Consider the following 20705-nt stretch of genomic DNA (forward strand, 5'->3'; position numbering starts at 1 on the left):
ACGCTCTGGCCCAAACCCACCTCATGACCCGACAAGAAGACTTTGACATTTTGCCACAGCTTGTCAGTTGACACCTTATTATGGACAAAGTACTTGAGCTGCTCCTGCAGTCTCGCCATGAAATCAGTGCCTGCAAAAAGAGTCGGGGGTTATAAAACGTTTACAAGAAAAACAGATTTTCTTCCTGCACACGCAAACATGTAGTTAATAAAATAGTAAGAGTGTCACAGAAAGAGTTCAAGAATGACTTTTTGCATTAAACTAATTTCAATAATGGGAAAAAAAGCATAGTATTCCAAAAAAACTTTACCAGGAGTGATGCAGTTGGAGTCGAAGCGAGCTTCTGTAGGAAGCACCTCTCCTTTCTCCAAGGCTTTCTTAATCTTCTCCTCTGCTTCTTTGGCTGACCTGGAAGCACAAAAATACAAATGTTGAAGTAAGAAAAAGAAGAGACAGCATCCCTGCTTAATTTTGATGTATTTTCTCATAAAGCCATGAGTAAAAAAATATATATTAATCCGTTTTAATTGTTTTGGACCATTTTCAGCCTTTCTAAATAACTCTTCTTTTTTTTTTGCCCTTTGTATTAATTTCATGTTTAGACCAGCAACCTTGAAAATGACAGATTCTGCAGTTAAAATTAGAGAGAGGTTTCTATAGATGTAATTTGGGACAGACTCTTACAATTGACTGATCATGTTCTACTAGCAGACATCAAGTGATCCATTAATAACTGGTTGAAAAAAAACTAATCCATCCATCTTATATGAAGTCTAGATCAGATAATATGCCTCTTAATCTATCCCTTAAAGGTGACCATTCTTGAATGTTGCTTTAATTGGAGTTAAGTCAAACATCTTAGAGTCAAATTTTATGTATGAAAAGGCTAATGGTGCAATCACACCGAACATGATTATAGCAAATGTTCCACCTTATTTGGGTGTGGTTGGTCACTTTACTGCTTCCTCCGATAGGAGGAGCTTCTATCTGGTTGCGGGTTTCAATTCAACATGGTGGACCAACTTTTTTTTATCTACCGAGACACCGTTCTTCATTTATCGTGGAACGTTGAACAACGGTGACAACATTCACCTAAGATGCTCCCAGTTCAGGAAGTCTAGGAGCTACGGCTGGATCATAATCTTGTCCCACAGTGCTTCATCTGACTGGGACCAAATACGTTTATCCTGCTTCAGGGAATTTAAAACAGACCAAAACACCTCTAAAGAGCATTTCTTACCTAATTCTATGTAAGTATTATTTTTTTCTGTCAGCGATTTTGGTTGAAAAGAAAGAAAACCTTTGTCTCTGCTAAACTCCTTCACAATACATTAGAACCACATACAATCCCTGATTGATGGGACCTGAACTGAGAGAAAGTTCAGGGTTTTGAATAACGCAAGTATTGCTTCGCATCCACTGTGGGATTCCTTGAGTCTTTCTCTGTTTAGGTCTGTTTATATATATATAAACAGACCTAAATATATTTAGGTCTGTTTATATATAGAGGTTTATATATATATAAACCTCTGTTTATATATATATATATATATATATATATATATATATATATATATATATATATAAACTTGCGTGAGCCAAGTGTAAGTACATAATGTTAGGTAATTAGGTAAAGAGTATATAGTACTTCTTAGTGGAGCAGGATATTAATGGGTAAACAATAGCAAAATATAGAATAATTTCACAGTAGCATCAATATCTTGATGAAAGCCACCACCCCTATTATACCTATATCACACACAGAACTTTTTAAACAAAAAAAAAAAAACATCAAACATTGAGATCATCCGTCACTACCTGAATCTGCGCCCTCTCTGTTGGTTCATCTTTGCCCTTGGTGCCACACCATCCACAGCCATGAAAAAGACCTTGCGTGGCTTGATGATCCGAAACAGGACCTCCAGGTAATGAAAGATATCCGCAAAAATCTTCTCTTCAGAGATACGAAAGTGGACGTCTTCGTCATTTGGGTGAGAACACTGGTGGATGATGCCATTCATGTCCAGATAAAGATTGTCAAATTCTGGAATCTGGAGGCAGAAAAAAAAAATAAATACATTCACTTTTTAAATAACAGATTTCTTTTTTTTTTAAAGACCCTTAAGATGATTTTCAGTATGTAAAAAAAAAAAATAATAATAATTTTATGCTGTATGAAGATGTATGTTTGCAGTTGTATTTTTTCTGTATGTTCTTATGATCTGCATGGTTTTTATGTTTGATTTATCTTAAAACACTTTCTCAGGTTTTTTTTTTCTTTTTCAGGTTTCTATCCTGTGAAAGGTACCAAAGACATAAAGTGCATTTATTAAAGAAAAATCTTACCTTTCGTGCAAGTGACAAGGCTCATGTTAGAGATTATTGTTTTGATATGAAATATGAAAAGACTACTGCCACAATTACTAGAACCCGTTTAAGTTCCATTAAGGTAAATAACTGATGCATGTATATACTTTCATTTTAAAGTTGATCAAAATGTCCAGAATCGTTTGATTAGTAATCAGTGGTAAATGGCCTGTACTTATATAGTGTTTTTTGTTTGTTTTTTTTAAGTCAGGAGACTGTGCTTTACACTACATTCAGTCATTGGCCCTTTCACACAAACACACTGATGGTGGCAAACTGCATTGTAGCCACAGCTGCCCTGGGGCTCACTGACAGAAGCAAGGCTGCTGTACACCTGTGCCACCAGGCCCTCTGACCACCATCAGTAGACAATGCAAGTGAAGTGCCTTGCCCAAGGACAAGACAACACTGAAAGCCGGAGCTGGGGCTTAAACTGTCAACCCTCCGAGTTCGATTCGACACCAATTATATAACATCCTCCTGTTATAAAATTGTGGCTAAATTAATGTTCTGAGTCAGTTGTTTTTCAGGGGAAAAAAAGTCATGTTTTAGAGTTTCTATGCTTCTGTTAATAATCAAATGGTTACTAAATTAGTTTCTTATTATTTTAACAATGAAGTAAATGTTTTAGTCCAACTCAAAATGCAAGCTAAGCCACGAAAAGGTCATTGTGAAAGAAGCTGGTTGTTTACTGTGTTTAGAAGTGCTGTATACAAACATACTGTATTTACAGGAAGCTGAAAATGCTTTGATAAAAAAAAGGGGGAAAAAATAGGGACATTCAAGTAAGTTTCATAAGGAGTGGCCAAGGCTGGGTTCATCATCAAGAACCATTACCAAAAGCTAAACCCTCCACACCGGCTTTTACTGCTTCATTTTTTATGCCCAGCCACTCCTGAACCAAATAATGCTTACGTTGTCTAACACTGTGAATACTGATGAAACTACAGCACAGAAACTGAAATATAACCCTGGGTCAATGATCTCGAGTGACTAAAGTTGCCCTGAATACCAGATAAACATAAGAACAATCAAGAGCTGGTATTGATAAAAAAAAAATGCACAAAAGCGCTTTATTAAGTGGAAAAAATAAGAAACTATCACTGACCTAAGTATTTTGTAACACTAACTTAGTGTTTTCTGCTGTTATCGCGATACTTCAGCTAGTCACTTTAACAGAGTTGTTGTTGATCGGGTGTTCTTCCTCAACAAAGACCCGAACTACCCCGCTTCACATTTTTTTTTTCTGTACTGAAAATTCAAACAGTGGGACGAAATTACCAGATTAGCCAACAGTTAGTTAAGGAATGTGGCCTATGACCTTGTGTTTGTATTGTGTTTACATAAACCATCAATTGAAATAAGACCTATTTTAGTAGATAGAAAACACACAGAAGTACGTAGATAAAACTTTTTTTCCCCGGCTTACCATAGAGTACTGATAGCAAATAGCTAAAACCTTCCCTACCTTGTGTTCTTTGACAACTTCACTGAGACAAGGATAGCGTTCAGAAATCCAGCGGTAAAATTTCGGCACTCCCATCTTAACTGGTGAAACTTCAGCTTCTTTATGAACACGGAATACTATAGAAACTGGAAACGAGCTGTTCAGCTATGAGTCCGACCAAACACAGTCAAGGTTGGCCAAAGTATCGTTTAAACTTGCTCTGTTTGTTTCCAACAGCCGCTAACTAGCTAGTTGCCTGTTGTCCGACCTCTAAAGCATTCCGACTGTTCGAGGGAAACGAAGGTTCCGGGATGATGTGTCCTCATGTCGATTACAAAAAATGCCTGAAAACGAAATCAAGAGAAAAAACAAAACAAAAAAAGGTATACGTTCGCCTTAATCTCGTTTGTCAAGTGATTGTTTCCCTTACCTGGTTCCCCAGTTTCATTTATTTTTTTTTTCTTTAACAAAGAGGAAGGGATATGAAACTTATCCAAGGGTTGTTTGACTCACAAACTGAGAACTGGTGGAAGCCAACAATGCATCTAGAATAGAATAGAATAGAATAGAATAGAATAGAATAGAATAGAATAGAATAGAATAGAATAGAATAGAATAGAATAGAAAATCCCTTTATTGTCCCACAAAGGTGAGATGTGGTGTTTACAGCAGAAAAAGATTAGCCTATAGCCAAAGTGTTCACACAATATGAACCTTAGAAAAGTGTATAAAAATAACATAAAATAAAATGAAAGAACATGGTACTGTATTGTACAGTGTTTTTATCTGGAGAATAAATAATCAATAAACAACTATGGGCATTTTTACAGCAACGGATATGTGAAAAATAGCAGCAATACCAGAGATGTGCAAAAAAATTACAACAGCATGTTATTTAACTGACTAAGATGGAAACTGAATCTTACAGGAGCTGGGAGGAAGGATCAGTGATAACGCTCCCTGGTGCATTTAGGGTGCAGCAGTCTGTCATTGAAGGTGATTTCCAGTTCAGCACAGCTTCATGCATGGAGTTGGAGACATTATCCAACAGAGATGTTAATTTAGGTAGGATCCTTTTGTTTCCAACCTCCTGCACTGAGTCCAGAGGGCATCCAGTCACAGAGCAGGCCTTACTGATCTGCTTATCCAGTCGCTTTTTCTCACCTACAGATAAGACACTTCTCCAACATACAGCTCCATAGAAGATGGCTGATGCCACAACAGAGTCATAGAAGGTCTTTAGTAGCAAAAGACCTGTCTCCTCAGCAGGAAGAGTCTGCACTGACCCTTCTTGTAGAGAGCCCAGTCCAGTTTGTTGTTCAGGTACTTGTAAGAGTCCACTATCTCAATGTCCGTTCCCTGGATGCTCAGTCAGTAGGGTGGATCTGCTTCTGTGAAGGTCCACCACTAGCTCCTTGGTTTTTCCTGCATTAATCAAGAGGTGGTTCTGCTGGCACCAGTCCACGAAGTCCTGGGTCCACTGTCTGTACTCTGAATCGTCCCCACCTGTGATGAGGCCAACTATGGCAGAATCGTCAGAGAACTTCTGGCAGTGGCAGTGTGGGGAGTTGATGGAGAAGTCTGCAGTGTAGAGGGTGAAGAGGACTATTCCCTGTGGGACCCCCATACTGCAAACCAACCTGAGACACAGCCTTGTGCCCTCACATACTGCGATGACTATAAGGCTGTACAACATATTCCTGGAAACCCTAAATTTCCATTTTGAGCCATAGTAAAGGCAGCATCCTTTAGACATTAATCTTGATTTGAGAATGTCAGAAAACCACAATTTGTGTTCATTTAGTGGGGGGACAACCACCCCAGCATACATATGGTGCCAAATTAAAAAGATGTCTCATCTGTGACAGAACTCAGGTTTTTCCCTGTGAACTAAGTTTATATCTAGTCATTTTAGAACAACTGCTGGACTAAATAGTGATTCAAGTTTTAAGTGTTTTATGTAAAATGTATTTTTGATGAAATTGTTTAAATGGAGTCAGAGCGGGACAGGATCAACCAGGGGTGGCTGTGCTCGAGTAAAAGTACCAGTTAAACAAGTTTTTTTACTCAAGTAAGAGTATTAGGCAGTCATTTCAAGAAATGAATAGAGTAAAAGTAAAAAAGTGTTTCATAAAAAGGCTACTTAAGTAGTCATTGGAAATTATGCCAGACAGACTTAATGTGCAAATTCTAGTATTTCAAAGAGTAAAATACAAATCAATGACATAAATCGAAAATAAACCCCTACAGCATACTTTTCTCTGTTCTTCAAGGTAAAACTTGTAAAATCAAACCTTACTGTAATCAATGTGTAGGCATATGTATGTATACATTTAAGGTGATAACTTCCACCGACAATAGCTACTCTTTAGTGGAATTAACTCAGTGTGGACGGAGAAGCCAGAGACTAAACTCACGTAGGAGTAGCCATATTTCATAAGAACATTACTCAATAGTAGGAAGGTGAAAAAAAAAAAAAAAAAAATCAGGTTTGAATTTAAGGGATCAATCAGAATTTGCATCATTTTCAAAAGTGTACAAACCAGACTAGGAGTTCGTTGCGGTCAAGTATCGTTTAAAATGACCTTTCAGGTCATTGTCTCCCATTTCAAAGTTTGTTTTCTTTTGTTTTATAATTTAACCTTCCATTAGCCACAAATGTCCAGAGGTTCTCAAATCTCAGTTAAAGTAAAATAGGCTACAAAAGTCCTACTTGTTTTAAAAATTGTGAGCAAGCCTTACCACAAAAATGTTTAATAGTTATAGTATATATAAGTTTTATTACAAGTAGCCAAAGGACTTTTTTTAATCCACAGGGGAATCAAAGTGTCTAAAAAGGTTTAAGTATTTCACCACAAGCTAGTATCTTAGGAAATTATAAAGAAAAGGGAAAAAAATGTTCTGAAATAATTTATTCAGTTATACAAATACAAAAACACCTCTCTCACTCAGTCATAAAATAGGCAGGTCTTGGTGGTGCCTCTTCATTCCCCTCTACCTGTTATAATGGATCTCCACACCACAAAAACCAACAGCTGTTCTCATGTTACAGTGCCGCACAGCTCAGGTGATACGTTTTAAGCCTACAGTACGTGAAGAAAGTTTCCATTGCTACTTCAAAAGAACTAAAACCAAAAATGCAAGGTTTTTTATTTTTTTTCCTCCCATCAAGCAATAGAGCCAAAACATAAATATTCCAGTTCCACAGCCTTAAAATCAGACTAAGCTGGCTGTGATTTTCGATAGACGTGGATGAAATTCAAGTTTTATTTATTGAAACTGCTTTTTCCAAATTTGGCAAACAAAAACCAAACAAATGGTTGAAAAGGAAGGTTAAAGAATGATGGGTAATAAAAGCTTTATATAAGGACATTTCTGCATGTCATCCGGTCTTGTGCTTTGGCCTTTAAAAAAAAAGAAAGAGACTGTAAAACAATACTTGGTATATATAAAAAAAAAAAAAAAAAAATTATTTGACCTAAAACAATAAATGAACCGTTTTACTGAAGCCAATATAGTGTTGAAAAACAAAAACAGAAAAACTCTCTTCAAAGTCTCCTTTGGCTTTTTGCCTCAAGTTAAGTTTTTGTTGTGTTGCAGAAGAATGGCATCTCCTGTTTTTACTGACGCACTGGTCCGAAGTTTGTCCTGCTGCCCGTGAAAAGAAACAACAAAAAAAGGAACAAACCCAAAATTAAAATAAGAGCAGTTCATTGAAGTATTTTAGCTCCCTTGGTGCTTAGCAGGCAGTCTGAGATCTCCCTACGTCCATCTTGTCCTTTCATGACACTGGAAAGCTGACGGCAGTTCCACAGACTGCTTGAGGCGAACAGATTCTTAAACGAGCTCAAGTACCTATGAGAAAAAAAGTACAAAATGAAGAAAAATTAACTATGCTTATGCAATATAAAAATAGCAACAAATCTTGCTTTTACCATAACGTTTAGTTAAAGCATATGTACCGGTACTCCAAAATCTATTCATATACACCATTATTATTCATATTCTAGTATAGGACGGAAGTAGGGACTGCGCTGACTCTTCAAAAACTCTCATCAGGCAGGCTGATAATGGCTAGTCATGCTAAAATTGTCTTCTGTTAAATGAGTATTCTAAAGGTGTTAAATAATGGGACTCTTCTTTTATGAATCCATAACATGTGAACTAGTTGAACCTAAAGTGAAGTATTTTATTCTGAATAGAATTTATGCCAGACAGTTATTTTCAAACTTTATTCTACTTCAAAATCAAACAACAAAACAATAAAATATTTCCCAAAACAAATACTTAATTATCCTCCCACCTGATGGGCCCAATACTGTGAATTGTAGGGCTGCAACTGAAGATTATTTTGCAGATCAATTAATCTGTGGATTATTTTTTCGATTAATAATCGGACAGCAAAAGTTTCCTTACAGAAGACCATTTACTAAATTAAACCAGGGCAAACTAAAACTTTTCCAATTGAGGAGTTCTGGATAGAGCATACTGACAGAGAAAAAACGTTTTTTTGATCTTAAATGCAAAATGTTTATATATTTATTTTACAATTTTGGTATAATTGCTGCTTTAGGTGGTTCGCTGTCAGTTAAAGGACTGTTTTAGAGTCTCTATACTCCAGTTAAAGATTAATTGATTACTAAATTAGTTGACAATTGTTTAAATAATCAATTAATTTGAATACTTGTTTCAGCCGTTGTGAATCGTTTGATCTAGTGGGAAAGATAAATGATTCCACCTTGTATAGATACTACCTGTGAGATTGTGGTCCATGTCTAATTTGCTCAGCACTTGCAGTTGGAAATTATGGGTAAATAAATCCAGTAACTGCCCAACTGTGGGCTTCCAGTAAGTCACTATGACCTTTTTACACATGGTTAATATTTATCTATGAAAAAAAGTTGGACAGCAAAGCCTTGCTAGCATGCATACTTCTCCAATTCCCCCAAGAATGTAAAAACGTTTAACAGAGAAATTCAAGCACAAACCTTGATTGTTCCTTGACTGTTTGCAGCTATAAGAACATTTGACTCCTGAAAAACAAAATAAAACATCAAAATACTAGAAAAGGTTTTGCAAAGATATTTTAATAATTCTACGAGGGCCACAGAACAGTGTGAAATATTTCAAAAACGGCCATCGGTCACTCACTCCATCAGACAGGGCCCTCCAGCAGACGGCGCTGACAAACTCATTGGTGTCATCTTCCTTCTTGTCTTTGTCCAGGACACTCTTAACAGTGTCAAACTTGAATGTTAACAGTGTCTTGGAAAGTCCTTTGTAGTACAAATACAGAGAGTTGTTTTCGCTGCCTAATAATGGATAGAAAAAAAAACACAAAGTTGTGAGATACAGGTGATTTTAAATGTGATTGGTCAGCTTCAGAGTGAATGCTTACCACAGGCAACATAGTCTCCATTGGACGCCAGGCCAACAAAGTTCTTCTCATTAATGTGACCCTTGAAGGAGCGCAGGCAGTGAGGTTTGTTTACGTTCCACAGCTTTAGCTGGCTGTCTGTCGACCTGCAGATTGCAACAAAATATGTTGAAACTAGACAATTTGCAGCTGATTAAACCTCTCAGATTGTGTATCTTTTATTTTACTACTGGCTTTTTTCATCCAAGAAAAGGATTGAAACTCTACAGTTGCAGTGTTTGTTTGGGCAGTGATCATGGGAAACCAGCAGCAGAAGGCTTCAAGCTTAGGGTTCGTACACATTTTAATAAAGGTCAGGAAGCTGGGCGGATGATTAGGAGGACTGATGATGAATCGAAGGACAGATATATAAACAGATTCAAGGAAAGAAGTAAAGAAAAACAAAGGGTTAAGTAACAGTGAGACAGACTAATGGATTGATTGCTAGATTATTATCTGGATGGATGGAATGAGACTAACCGCTAACTATAAAAGCCAAGATCTACTTGACCAGATGTAGCACTAATCTGGCAGAAAAACTGATTGCATAAATTTGCAGTAATTCCATCAGTTTAAAATGAAAGTGACCGAGCAGACCGCTCCCCATTTTCTGCTGCTGTGCATGCATAGTTCTGACCAGATAAGACACCTGGTCAGACTTTCTCTGCATCATAACTGGATTGATATGAGTCTGACAGGAAGAGAGACTCTATTGCAAAGTTAAATGTATCCCTTTTGGGGAAAATACAAAGTAAAATCTCTGAATCGCCAGGTTACAAGTTTATCTGAAAAAGCAACACACATATTGTGCTTAGATAGGACATATAAAATGTTTTTTTTTTAAAACAATAAAACATTTGTACAAACAGTGGACTTACTATGGAATCTCTAATCCACATTTTTTTCACTTCTGATCTGATTCACATACTTGAATTTTGAAATCTGAACATCTTTTCGATACTAGAGCTCTGTTTGGCTTATTAATATAATTATTACTCTAATTTCTAAGAAAGTGTCATTAACTTTTCTTTACAAGCAAGTATGGCATGTACAAATGTACACCTGTATATACCCCAAAAGGCAAGTTTAGATTAGCATAAGGAAGTCATAAAAACAGTAAATCCTGTTAACAGGACAAATTAAAACCTGAAAGGTTGTTATAGTAAAGGTGCAGGTTGTCTAAATTTATAAAATCAAGCACATATGTCCATAAATTGGTAAACTTTTCTGCCGTTCAAAAGATTTTGAACCCAACTTAAATTCATTACAGTAACAGACTGAATATATCTGCCCCTATACATCTAGAATTTACTTTAATATCGGGACCGATATAAACGTTAAGGTTGGAACAGCGCATCTCTACTGCTTACTCTTGGTAGGAGCTCAGCAGTACAGAAAACAGATCCAATGTAAGCCCAGTCTTTTTTGACTGCAGGTTTACATCTAATGTCCGACTTGTTTATGCTGAGGGAATTTCTGGTGCATATCCTGCCTGAATACCACATCTAACACATTTGGTGGTCCACAGGGGGACCCTCTATGGCAGGGTTCCTCCACAGTCCGTTGTCCTGCAACTGTTAGATGTGTTTCTGCTTTAACACACCTAAATCATTAATCAGGTCATTAGCAGAATTCTGGAGAACTTGACTACATGCTTAGGAGACAATTTAGCCATTTGATCCAAACATGGAAACATAGACACACCTGAAAGGTGCAGGATAAAAAAAACCTGCAGGACCGGGAATAAGGAAATCTGCTCTATGGTGTCAGTATGACAGGAAAACAGATCCAAGCTTGTAGGGCTGGTTACAAGTTGAGTGTTTTTAAGTCTTATTTTTTTTAATGCATGTCTGTTAATGCTTAACACTTGTACCAATGTAAACATTATCATTTTCTTTTACTTATATCGGCCAACACATGTATGCGTTGGCCAAATCATTACTCCATTCACCATCCAAGCCTTGAAATTAATTGATCAGCATACATTGCTGTACCCTTCATTTGCTGTCCACTATAAATGGTTTAGTTTGATTGGTTAATAAAAAATGATTATTGTTTAAATTGAGACTCGTATAACAATTGTTATCATTGTGTCATTTTTATCATTAAATGAAAGTAGAAAAAGCAATATCGCAAACTTTTCTATCATTTTGGTCAAGATTATTGCAGAACAAACTGTGAGCCATAAACATTTGCAAGCAAATTAATAATCAGGTCTAATTAAAAAACATTACAAGCAGAACCAACGTCTAATATCCAAACTTGCTGAAAGAATTTCTTTTACAGGAACTTTCTGGACAAAGATTTTTTTTTTTTATCAAACCTCAAGCAAAACATTTATTTTTACACAGAACTGTTAAAAATAAAAAAATGAAGCCTTATAAAAACAGGTTATGCGAAAATAACTGCAGAGTAACTTACGCAGAAACTATCTCCTCTCCATTTACAAACTTGGCATAGGACACTGCTTTCCTGTGGCCTTTAAACACCATGATTGGCTGCTTAGTGTTGCGTAGATCATAGTAATGCACACAGTGATCTGTCAGGGAAAAACGTGGAGAGAAAATGAAACATTCATTAATGAAAAGAGTATCAGAGAACAAGGTTTTGAGTCAAGTTCTAATGAGGAAATGATGTATGTAGCTGCTGTAAAGACATGATGCAATGCCCCAGTGGGCTTGTTCTATAACAAGAAATCATTACTCAAAGCTGATTTTTACTTATAGATTATAGCTGCTGATTGTGTAAGGTCAAGCATTCCATGGTCCTTGTTTTTAAGCTTTTCTTTTCACTGTTAACGACAGGAAAGGCTCTCGATACATAACTGAGTATTTATTATGATTCTTGCTCTGCTCTAGGGTCGTTTTAAATGTTTTTCAGGACCACCGTAGAGTGTGACCGCAGAAAAAAATATGTAGCATTCTTAGACAAGAATTAATGTTGTGGGAGGTGAGCGCCACAGAAATAATACATCATCCAATTGAGAGAGAAACTAGTTTAAACTTGCCAGGACACTACAAACACGTGAACCACAAACATTTCTGAGTGGATTTGAACCTGATCCACAACAGACACATAATAACTTACCTGCACAGCCAAAGGCCAGGTGATACCTGGAGGTTGGACTGAATTTAACACAGCACACGTTAGCTTTAGCTTCGATGCTAGCCACGGAGTTGTCCAGATTGGTTGACCACAACTTTACTGTAGAGGAAAAAACAAAACATTATAAAATACTGAATAAAACCACAATCAACGAAACAGTTATTTGGAATTCCGTAAAAGTTCAAAAAATATCCACTGGACTTGGTTTCCAAGATTTGAAGATGTTTTGCCACCTCTCCAGGAAGCTTTCTCAATTCAAATGTCATTTGAATCAAGTCCAGTGGATATTTTTTTAACTTTAACGGAATGACTATGACCTGGATTACTGAGAATCTTCATCAGCAGTTATTTGGAATATTTCTTACTGGAAGTCTGATTACTTTTTTTCTACAAAACAATGTGTTCGCAAGGTGCAGCATAAGTTCAACACCTCCATAAAGCTGTCCTACTATTGCTGATGTGCAATTTAAACATTGATAATTTCTAGGCGATGTGATGGACATGTGACCTGTCCAGGGTGTAGCTGGCTTCTCACCCAATAACTGCTGTGCTTGGAACCTGCATGTCCAGCAGGTACAAACAACACTGGGGTTAATTAGGTGGGCTAATTTAATTTTCAGCATTTGGAGATTCTTCTTTTAGACAGAGACTATGAATATTAACCAACCAAATTACCGCCTTTTTCTCTTCAGTCATCCGGTTTGTTGTTTACCTTTAGCATCATCAGAACCAGAGGCTAAGAGCTTTGGGTCCATCAGATTAAAGTCCACACTCCAACACCTTTTTTCATGTTCCTGGGAAAATCAAAAGCCAGAAATTGTAGATCCAAACCGACACATCTATAATTCCAAAGACTAAGCAGGACCGCACCTGGTAGACTTTGGATCGCTGGCCGGTGAATCCGTCCCACAAAATGACGGTTCCCTCATAGTCGCTGCTGGCCAGAAGGTTTTTGTGATAACTGCTCCAGCTGATACAGCTACAGTAAAGGAGGAAGAGGGTGACTTTAACACAGCTGTTCAGTTAATTGCCGACATAAAAAGACAACAAGCACTGAGCCATTATCAATATCATATCATATCATTAGATCTGGTGTTTATGGAAGAGTTGTTGGAGTTATTGTTGCAAGCAGAAGTCTTTAACCTGAGGTTTCGAATTTTTGTTGTGAAATTCCAACCAATTCCAAACTAGACTATACCAGAAAATTATGCTTTTTTGAGAGTCCTACGCACAAGAATCAACAGTTTGCATTAAACTTTAATGACCGTCTCTTCATCCATCTCAAAATAGCCCTTTTCCATTTGCCTGGAGTTACAGAAAAAAAAAAAAAACATACACTAAAAAGAACCCCCGACAGATGAAACTCAAAATCAGTCAAGCTGACTTCCATGCAAAATGAGATTTGTGGCCAAAAAACAAAACAAAAACAAAATACTGTTGCATCCCTAATGCAGCATCCACACTGCTAAACATGGTGGCAGAGTCCTAAATGCTTAGTGAGACTAAAGACTCAGACAGGTTTGCTGTCCAGAGGGAATATGACCCAACAATGATCTCTATTTATTCACTGTATTGCTTATTACCCGAAAAAATGCAGTAAAAATGCCTTCATGTGGAGCAATTGGCTGCAAAAACAAGAAGTTTGCCATCAGTAGATGTACTAATTAAGAAAATCAATATATACGCCAATGAATCCTATAGTATACTATGTAGGCTACCATTAGTTTGGCTATATTGGACTCACTTGAAGAAATTGACTTAATTAGCCAATGTGTCTAACGCAAGAAAATAGAAAGTATAGTAAATAGAAAGTAGTTCAATGTGAAAAGTCAGTGTAGTAATTGTTTATTAAGTGGATGATGCTGTCGTTTTTGTAGTGTTTGTTGTATTTCTCATTTGAAAAAGTCATGTGCTGAAATATATTGCATTTTATAGTGACGGAAAAAAGCTACATATATGTAAGATGCAATTACCATAACAATGTAATAAATACCCGTATATTACAATTACATCATCAATTTAGCACTTTTGGAACATCTGTATTATTATGTTCCATTAACACATTCATTTTGTTGTGATGGATTTGTATAATATGTTATATTACATGATTTGTAGACTTAATTGACTTTATAATGACTATGCAATGTGATGTACATAGTGATTATTTTATTATAAGCTAAGTAATCTACTAATGCTATGAAACAAGTGTGTGTCAAAGTGATGAATTTATCTATATTTTAAAACCTTTATCTTAAAACCCCCTGAAAATGACATCATCATTGTTCGATGCTGTAGCGCACGTATTGTTTACATTGCAACCGGTCTAACTAGGAATACCAATATGGGTGCCTTTACTTCAACCCCGTACTACCAACAGGCAATTAGCTATCCAGTGAATAAATAGAGATCAGTGGACCCCAGCCTTAAATATGACCAGGTGGGTAAAGTTAAAGGGCACTTTGTATAAATATTCCCACTTGGATTGATAAGACATTTACAAAATCTTGCTCCATTTAAATAAATAATAAATGGATACACAATTCCTTCCTCTCAAAGAGGCACCGTTTTAAACTCACCTGATTTTGGAATTGCAGGTCATTTCATTGACGGGGTAGTGAATGTCCACTGCATCTTGGATCACAGTTCCATACTCAAAAACCTTGATCTTCTTGGTCACACCAGCGATGGCAAAATAATCACAGTCACGGTCAAACTCAATACTGAAACACAAAGTATGCAGTTAGCGAAGAAGCACTTCTATATGATCAAATACTTCTGCTAAGTTTAACTTCTGTCTTCATTAAAACAAACATTAAAGTTGTTGCCGAACAACAAGGATAACATAAAAATTGAGCCATTAAGATTCTCACTGGTAAAAAAAAAATATACCAGAGCTTTTGTTTTCCATACCTAGAGACGATACTGGAGCCGTTATAGAGGTCACTGGCATAGGAGAGAGTGGCCAGCGGCCGCACAGTGTTGTAACGGGTGAATTTAGATAAACACTCCATGAAATCATCCAGCTGGTTCAGGTTCCTGCCCTCATCTACAAAGAGACAAAAGACACCAAGCTTCATATTCCTCACATGTATAAGTTGCCTTTAATAATCCATAATGTACTTATATGATTGTATTTATATCTATAGTGTGCATTTTACATGATGGCTGTCTAACACTTAAGATTTCAAGTTATACTTTCAAAACATGAAATAAAGCAGAAAAGCTCATCTTTGACATTGAGTTCAACTAATTTCTTAAAACAGTCAGTTGATGTCTTATTCTACTATTGAGAGACTCTTATACTACATTGGCCCTAAAAAAGTATTTATATCAAACAATGGACAGATTAACACGACTCAAATATGAGACCAGCACATTTCTTCTAAATTAAATGTTAATACGGTTTTGATGGCAAAGCCAGATAATTTGCGGAGGAAGCTAAAGATTAGGGTGGTTGTAAGGAGGCCTTCTGACTAGAAAGACTTGGAGCTCATGCAAAAGGATGAATTATGAAGGAAAACAGTGGAGACATGCAAAAGGTTTGGAACCAATTGCAAGCAGTGGTTGACTTCTGTGATGCTAAAAACAAGACTCCTCCCTACATCGTTAATGAACTACACTAAATAGAGAAACAAGTGCACCAACTCCAGCCCTATCTTTTATCTAACAACCTCAAGTATAAATTTTAAGGCTTTAAATTTTATGACGCAGGCACATTTATTGACCTACGAAGCATTTAAGCACCAGTCAGGGTGCTCACATCGGTTAATTTCTCCGGAATGCTTCAAGACCTAAACCAGCTTAAAGGAAATCCAGCTTTTTTGTTGGTCGAACAAAAACTCTCTTACAGTTTGCTTCTCAATAAAGGATGGCAGATCCCCCAAGTCTTCTTAATTCATGGTTTGGATTCCGTGTTGTCATTCGGAAATGTAGCAATATACGAGGCATGAGAGTACCTCTATGGATCTAGCTCTTAGTAATCACATTCAACCTCTTAGCTCCAATATGCAGAATCTGCAAGTACCTGTGATGCGTGACATCTTGTTGGAGAAGTAGCACTGCTCCAGATCCTCAAAATGAGCCGTTAGCCTTTTTCTTCTTGAAGCCAGGGTACTGTTATACCAGGTCTGCCGCTTCACCTAAACAGAACAGTCCAGGCGTTACAGATAACACAGGAGTAAAGGTGGAAATACAGAAAATCTGATAAACGTCCCTGCTCAATGCTAATGAACATGTGTGTGTGCTACACACCTGGGTTGTTGCACCAAACCCTGGAGGTTGGTTATAATCTGGAGGTTCAATGATACTGCTACACAGAGAGAGAAACAATTAAGTACAATACATACAAGACCATCATTTATTGATAATAAAGAAGCAGTTATTTTCTAACCAAAACTCTATTGTCATATAATGTAGTTTTCTGTAGGAGTATCAACAGAATCCATACATGGCCAGTACCTGGGTGCAGGAGAAGGAGCCTCAACATTGGGAACTGTGCACTCTGCCTCCATCATTGGGGAGTAAAGTCCACTTATCTCCTAAATAAATAATATCACCATGATTATACAGCTCGTGTTATTAAGTTTAGAAGGTGGAGAAGCTCCGTTTACCTCAACCCGTTTTATGTCTTCTTCAAGGAAATTCAGCTCTTTCTGTAGCTGATCGAGTTGCTGTTAAAGAAAAAAAAAATTGCAAATGTAAACATTTAATAGTCCATGATGTTTTTTTTTTTCTATATTTTTTTTATATATGCCTAGGATTCAATATATTTTTCAGAACGGTACCTCTCTCTTGTTTCTCCTTGCTTCTTTAAGGAACTCCATGAGGATCTGTCTCTGTGCTGCTTGGGATTCCTAATACAGGTAAATAGATTAAAATCTAAATGAGAAATGCTTTACTTGATGCATGTCAAAAGTATTTCAACACTTCTTTCCTGTGTGATAAGTAATCGTCACATTTTAAAAAATACTTCAAAATATTTAAAAATAGGGGCCCTGAGGGTTGGCTTCAGCTGTAATGTTGTACTTTGAATGCCTCATAACAAACCGAGCAAAAGGAAGCAAACTGGACAAAAAAAGCCACTCAACCCAAGGAATTTAAAATATATCAGGTGTTCTGAAATGTTTTGCAAATGTCCTAAAAAATATATATCAGTAGTCTGAACAGAGAAGACTTTAAAAATCAATACTCACAAAGACAATACATGAACAAATGAATCAACATTGTGTTAGTTGTTAGTCTATTATTTGGTATCAAAGATTAACTTTTTCCCCCTCTAAAAGGTCCACATTAAATATTAATATTTAAGGCATTTCAAAACGAGTCATCTTAGACTATTCACATTTCTCTACCTTCCTCATTTCTTCCAAGTGTGGCCATAATGTAATTTGGAATATATTCACCTAATTAGCTAATTTCTTTTAAGTAAAAAATGGCCTAAACAACACTGTGCTTCAGAATCTTAAGAAATTAGATATATAAAAATCCTATAGCATTGAAAAAGACAGATCACAATGGAAGCTTAATTTTTCAAGTCATAGAGTCCTAATTTCCCAGTTCCACAATACGATATAAAAATACACAACAGCACATATCACATGACACATAGCCTCTTCTGTCATTTCTATCACATTTTGTCGAGTTTGACCGGCCCCAGGTTCCTCTTTTTGGTGTAAATCGAACAGATTCTTGGACAATGATGATGCGTCCAAAAAAAAGTAAACAGGATACACTGTGACACCTACTTCTCCTTTCTTTTCACACTGACTGAGAAAACAACAGCGAAAGGGGATGTGTGTTTTTGCACCAAGTTTTAGAGCAAGCAATTCTATGACCTTTCCAAAGTATTTAAAGCTGAACGTAACCTAAAACCTATTACATTTAATTATAAACTTTAATAAATGTTAATTTTATATATATATATATATATATATATATATATATATATATATATATATATATATATATATAAATAAATAAATAAAGCTGGCTGACAATTTACTCAGTTATATGCCATTTAAAAAATAATCTATTTTGATGGCAAATGTGGTTTCACTAATTATTTACTGAAAAATTATTGTTTTCCATCTAATTAATTTATAGAAATCGCAGAAAGACTGGCACATTGTACATTTTTATATACCACATATGTAAAAAATCATATCATGAAATCTCGTAACCAATCTGTTTGTATTCAGTAGGAACCCCTTCCTCCACTTTCACTTACCGCCTCTAGCTGCTTCTTCTTTTGAACCAAAAGCTCCAACATCAGATTGACGTTTGCAAGGTCCAAGTTTTCTTGATCAGGGCTTAAAATGTCCTGGAAGACCTGCCAACGTGGCCAGTTCTAAAGACCAGAGAGGGTAGTCAGGGAAAGCAAAGGTGATATTTTAGAGCCAGTGAGGATGAAGCAAACTATCCAGGGCAGGAAGCAAAGCAGGTATAAACAAAGCTGTACTTACAGGATGATCTAATTTTAGTCTTTTTTCCTCAGACCTTTGTTTCTGCTTAAGAATCAGTTCATTTACTGGACAATTGGGAAAGAGGTAAAACAGAGAATAAATTGAGTATTAAAAAAGGAAGATGTTATAATGTGAAACATCATCAACAATGCAATATGGGACCGATCAATAAACATCTGACACTAGTATCATCTTTTTAGAAGATTGCCTTAAATTATATTTGGATAATTGTGAATACTCTTTATATTATGTTTATATTTGAGCACCTTAGAGAAATATGCATTATAAACTCAAGGCATTCACTAAAAATTGGTATGGCTATGCTTGCAACTAAAAAAACCCACCAAGAAAGTTAGGGTACAGCTGATCCACGTTGTCAACAATATAGTTACACTTAGGACATCTGTTGCTGTCCTCCAAGCTCTGGCGGATACATTTGAAACTGTAGGAAGTAGAAAGACAAAGAGTGATTCTTCATGTAAGGAGGTTGGAGGTTATGAAAGTTATTTGAATTTAAATCCTTTCTCTGGCAAGTACTGAAAAGCAAATGTGCTGTTGCTAAATTTAAAAACTCAGGGGTGACATTGACAAAAACAATAAAGAGTAAGTTAGCAGGGACTTCCCCTACATTATCTTAAAGTGCAAATAAGAAATGCCTTATGTCAAACCTAGCCATACAAGTAAACATACAAGAAAGATAAAGAGTAGAGGACATGAATCATTATAAGCCCATTTTACATTGACTGATGATCTGATGCTCAAATACTGCAAAATTACATTTACTTCCTTATTCTTTAAACGCATCAAAACTTTCAGAACTTTCTCCTGTGTTAGTCTGTAAATTAATTAACAGCACCATGTACTTTTATGCATTATGGATTTCATAAAAACTAGAGATAAACGAGCCTGTTCCAATGCAATTGGGATACATTTACAACGTCTGGATAGAAACTTAACCATTTGACCTCGAATCCACTTTTAGGACTTACCAAAAACTGTGTCCACACTTTGTCATATGTGCCTCTTCTATCATTTCGAAGCAAATGGGACTGGGGGCGAAAAAAGAGGGAGAAAGGCTCTATTAAGATTCAACTCTCGAACTTACTCTGAATGACATTCCCAAACAGAAGGCTTCATGTTAACTTTGATTGGAAACTGACCACACAAAGTCGTTGCTTTTATCCTCGTATGAGTTCAAGAGGCCGTTGTACAGGGGTGCCTGGTGGAGGGACTTCTTTCTGCTGCCTGAAGCGGATGGTCTACTTGTTGTTAAGGATGCGAAGCTACCTCCCCCGCTTGTTGCAGCCAGTGTCCGAGAGGGTACAAGATTCCCAGCAGCGGGCCCGTTACTCGTAACGGCATCGCTGCTGCTGCTGTTGTTGTTGCTACTACTGCTGCTGGTACCAGGCACTGAACTTACTCCACCACCGCTCTGTTGTGGTCGGCTGCCAGACATACTGTAAAGCCGTCAAAAGAAACAAAACAAACAAAAATTAAAAATACTCCACCAAAAATCTGCCGCGGTGCTGTTCAAATCATCTGGCCAGATGCTTTAGCAGGTTTGCGGGCTAGCTAGCTAGCTTATGTGCTAGCATCCTGGGGAAAGGCAACAGTGACCAAACACTGCGCGTTTAATTCTTTTCAACGGTTATATGTCTTCCGGTTTTCACTGACGACGCCTCATACAGTCAGCTGTGCATGAAACACGATAAAACAAAACAAAAAAATACTGGGACGGACGTTAAAATAAGCCCAACTGCGTTGAACAGATGATTACCCGGCTAGCTTGTATTATTAGCTACAGAAAGTGAGTGCTCTCAACTACCTATAGTCGTTGTGCGTTTAGTTTTCAACTACCGCCCCCTGGCGGGATGGAGGTTTGCAGGACACATTTCTCAGTACGGTTCTC

The 20705-nt window shown here is 36.8% G+C and overlaps 2 protein-coding genes across 6 annotated transcripts in view; both read right to left on the reverse strand.

Moving 5' to 3' along the window:
- Positions 1-4103, reverse strand: part of xrn1 (5'-3' exoribonuclease 1) — a 29411-nt gene extending 25308 nt beyond the window's left edge. For 2 of the 4 annotated variants that reach the window (XM_038300467.1, XM_038300468.1), the window contains exons 1-4: positions 3836-4103; positions 1819-2051; positions 311-408; positions 21-130 (exon numbers count right to left, since the gene is read on the reverse strand). In XM_038300467.1, coding sequence (XP_038156395.1) covers positions 21-130; positions 311-408; positions 1819-2051; positions 3836-3910 — 516 coding nt within the window. In that variant the 5' untranslated portion in view covers positions 3911-4103. The remainder of the gene's footprint in view (positions 1-20; positions 131-310; positions 409-1818; positions 2052-3835) is intronic. The other 2 variants (XM_038300466.1, XM_038300465.1) reach the window with 1 other exon arrangement.
- Positions 4104-6709: 2606 nt separating this feature from the next.
- On the reverse strand, positions 6710-20622 carry cop1 (COP1 E3 ubiquitin ligase). Of its 2 annotated transcripts, none has more exons than XM_038300515.1 (20): positions 19957-20622; positions 19786-19845; positions 19141-19238; positions 18797-18861; positions 18562-18681; positions 17120-17188; positions 16946-17005; positions 16794-16873; positions 16587-16644; positions 16360-16474; positions 15246-15381; positions 14912-15055; positions 13206-13314; positions 13048-13129; positions 12318-12434; positions 11652-11769; positions 9213-9337; positions 8966-9126; positions 8803-8847; positions 6710-7669 (listed from the first exon to the last, which is right to left on the reverse strand). In XM_038300515.1, the coding sequence occupies exons 1-20, from the start codon at positions 20250-20252 to the stop codon at positions 7652-7654; spliced, it is 2076 nt and encodes a 691-aa protein (XP_038156443.1). In that variant the 5' UTR covers positions 20253-20622; the 3' UTR covers positions 6710-7651. The 2 variants fall into 2 exon arrangements, with proteins under 2 accessions (XP_038156443.1, XP_038156444.1); XM_038300516.1 differs by having other exon boundaries at positions 16587-16641; positions 19957-20252.
- Positions 20623-20705: the final 83 nt, after the last annotated feature.

This window comes from Cyprinodon tularosa, unplaced genomic scaffold, assembly GCF_016077235.1.
Source record: "Cyprinodon tularosa strain WSP-4 unplaced genomic scaffold, ASM1607723v1 ctg45, whole genome shotgun sequence".
Classification (NCBI taxonomy): domain Eukaryota; kingdom Metazoa; phylum Chordata; class Actinopteri; order Cyprinodontiformes; family Cyprinodontidae; genus Cyprinodon; species Cyprinodon tularosa.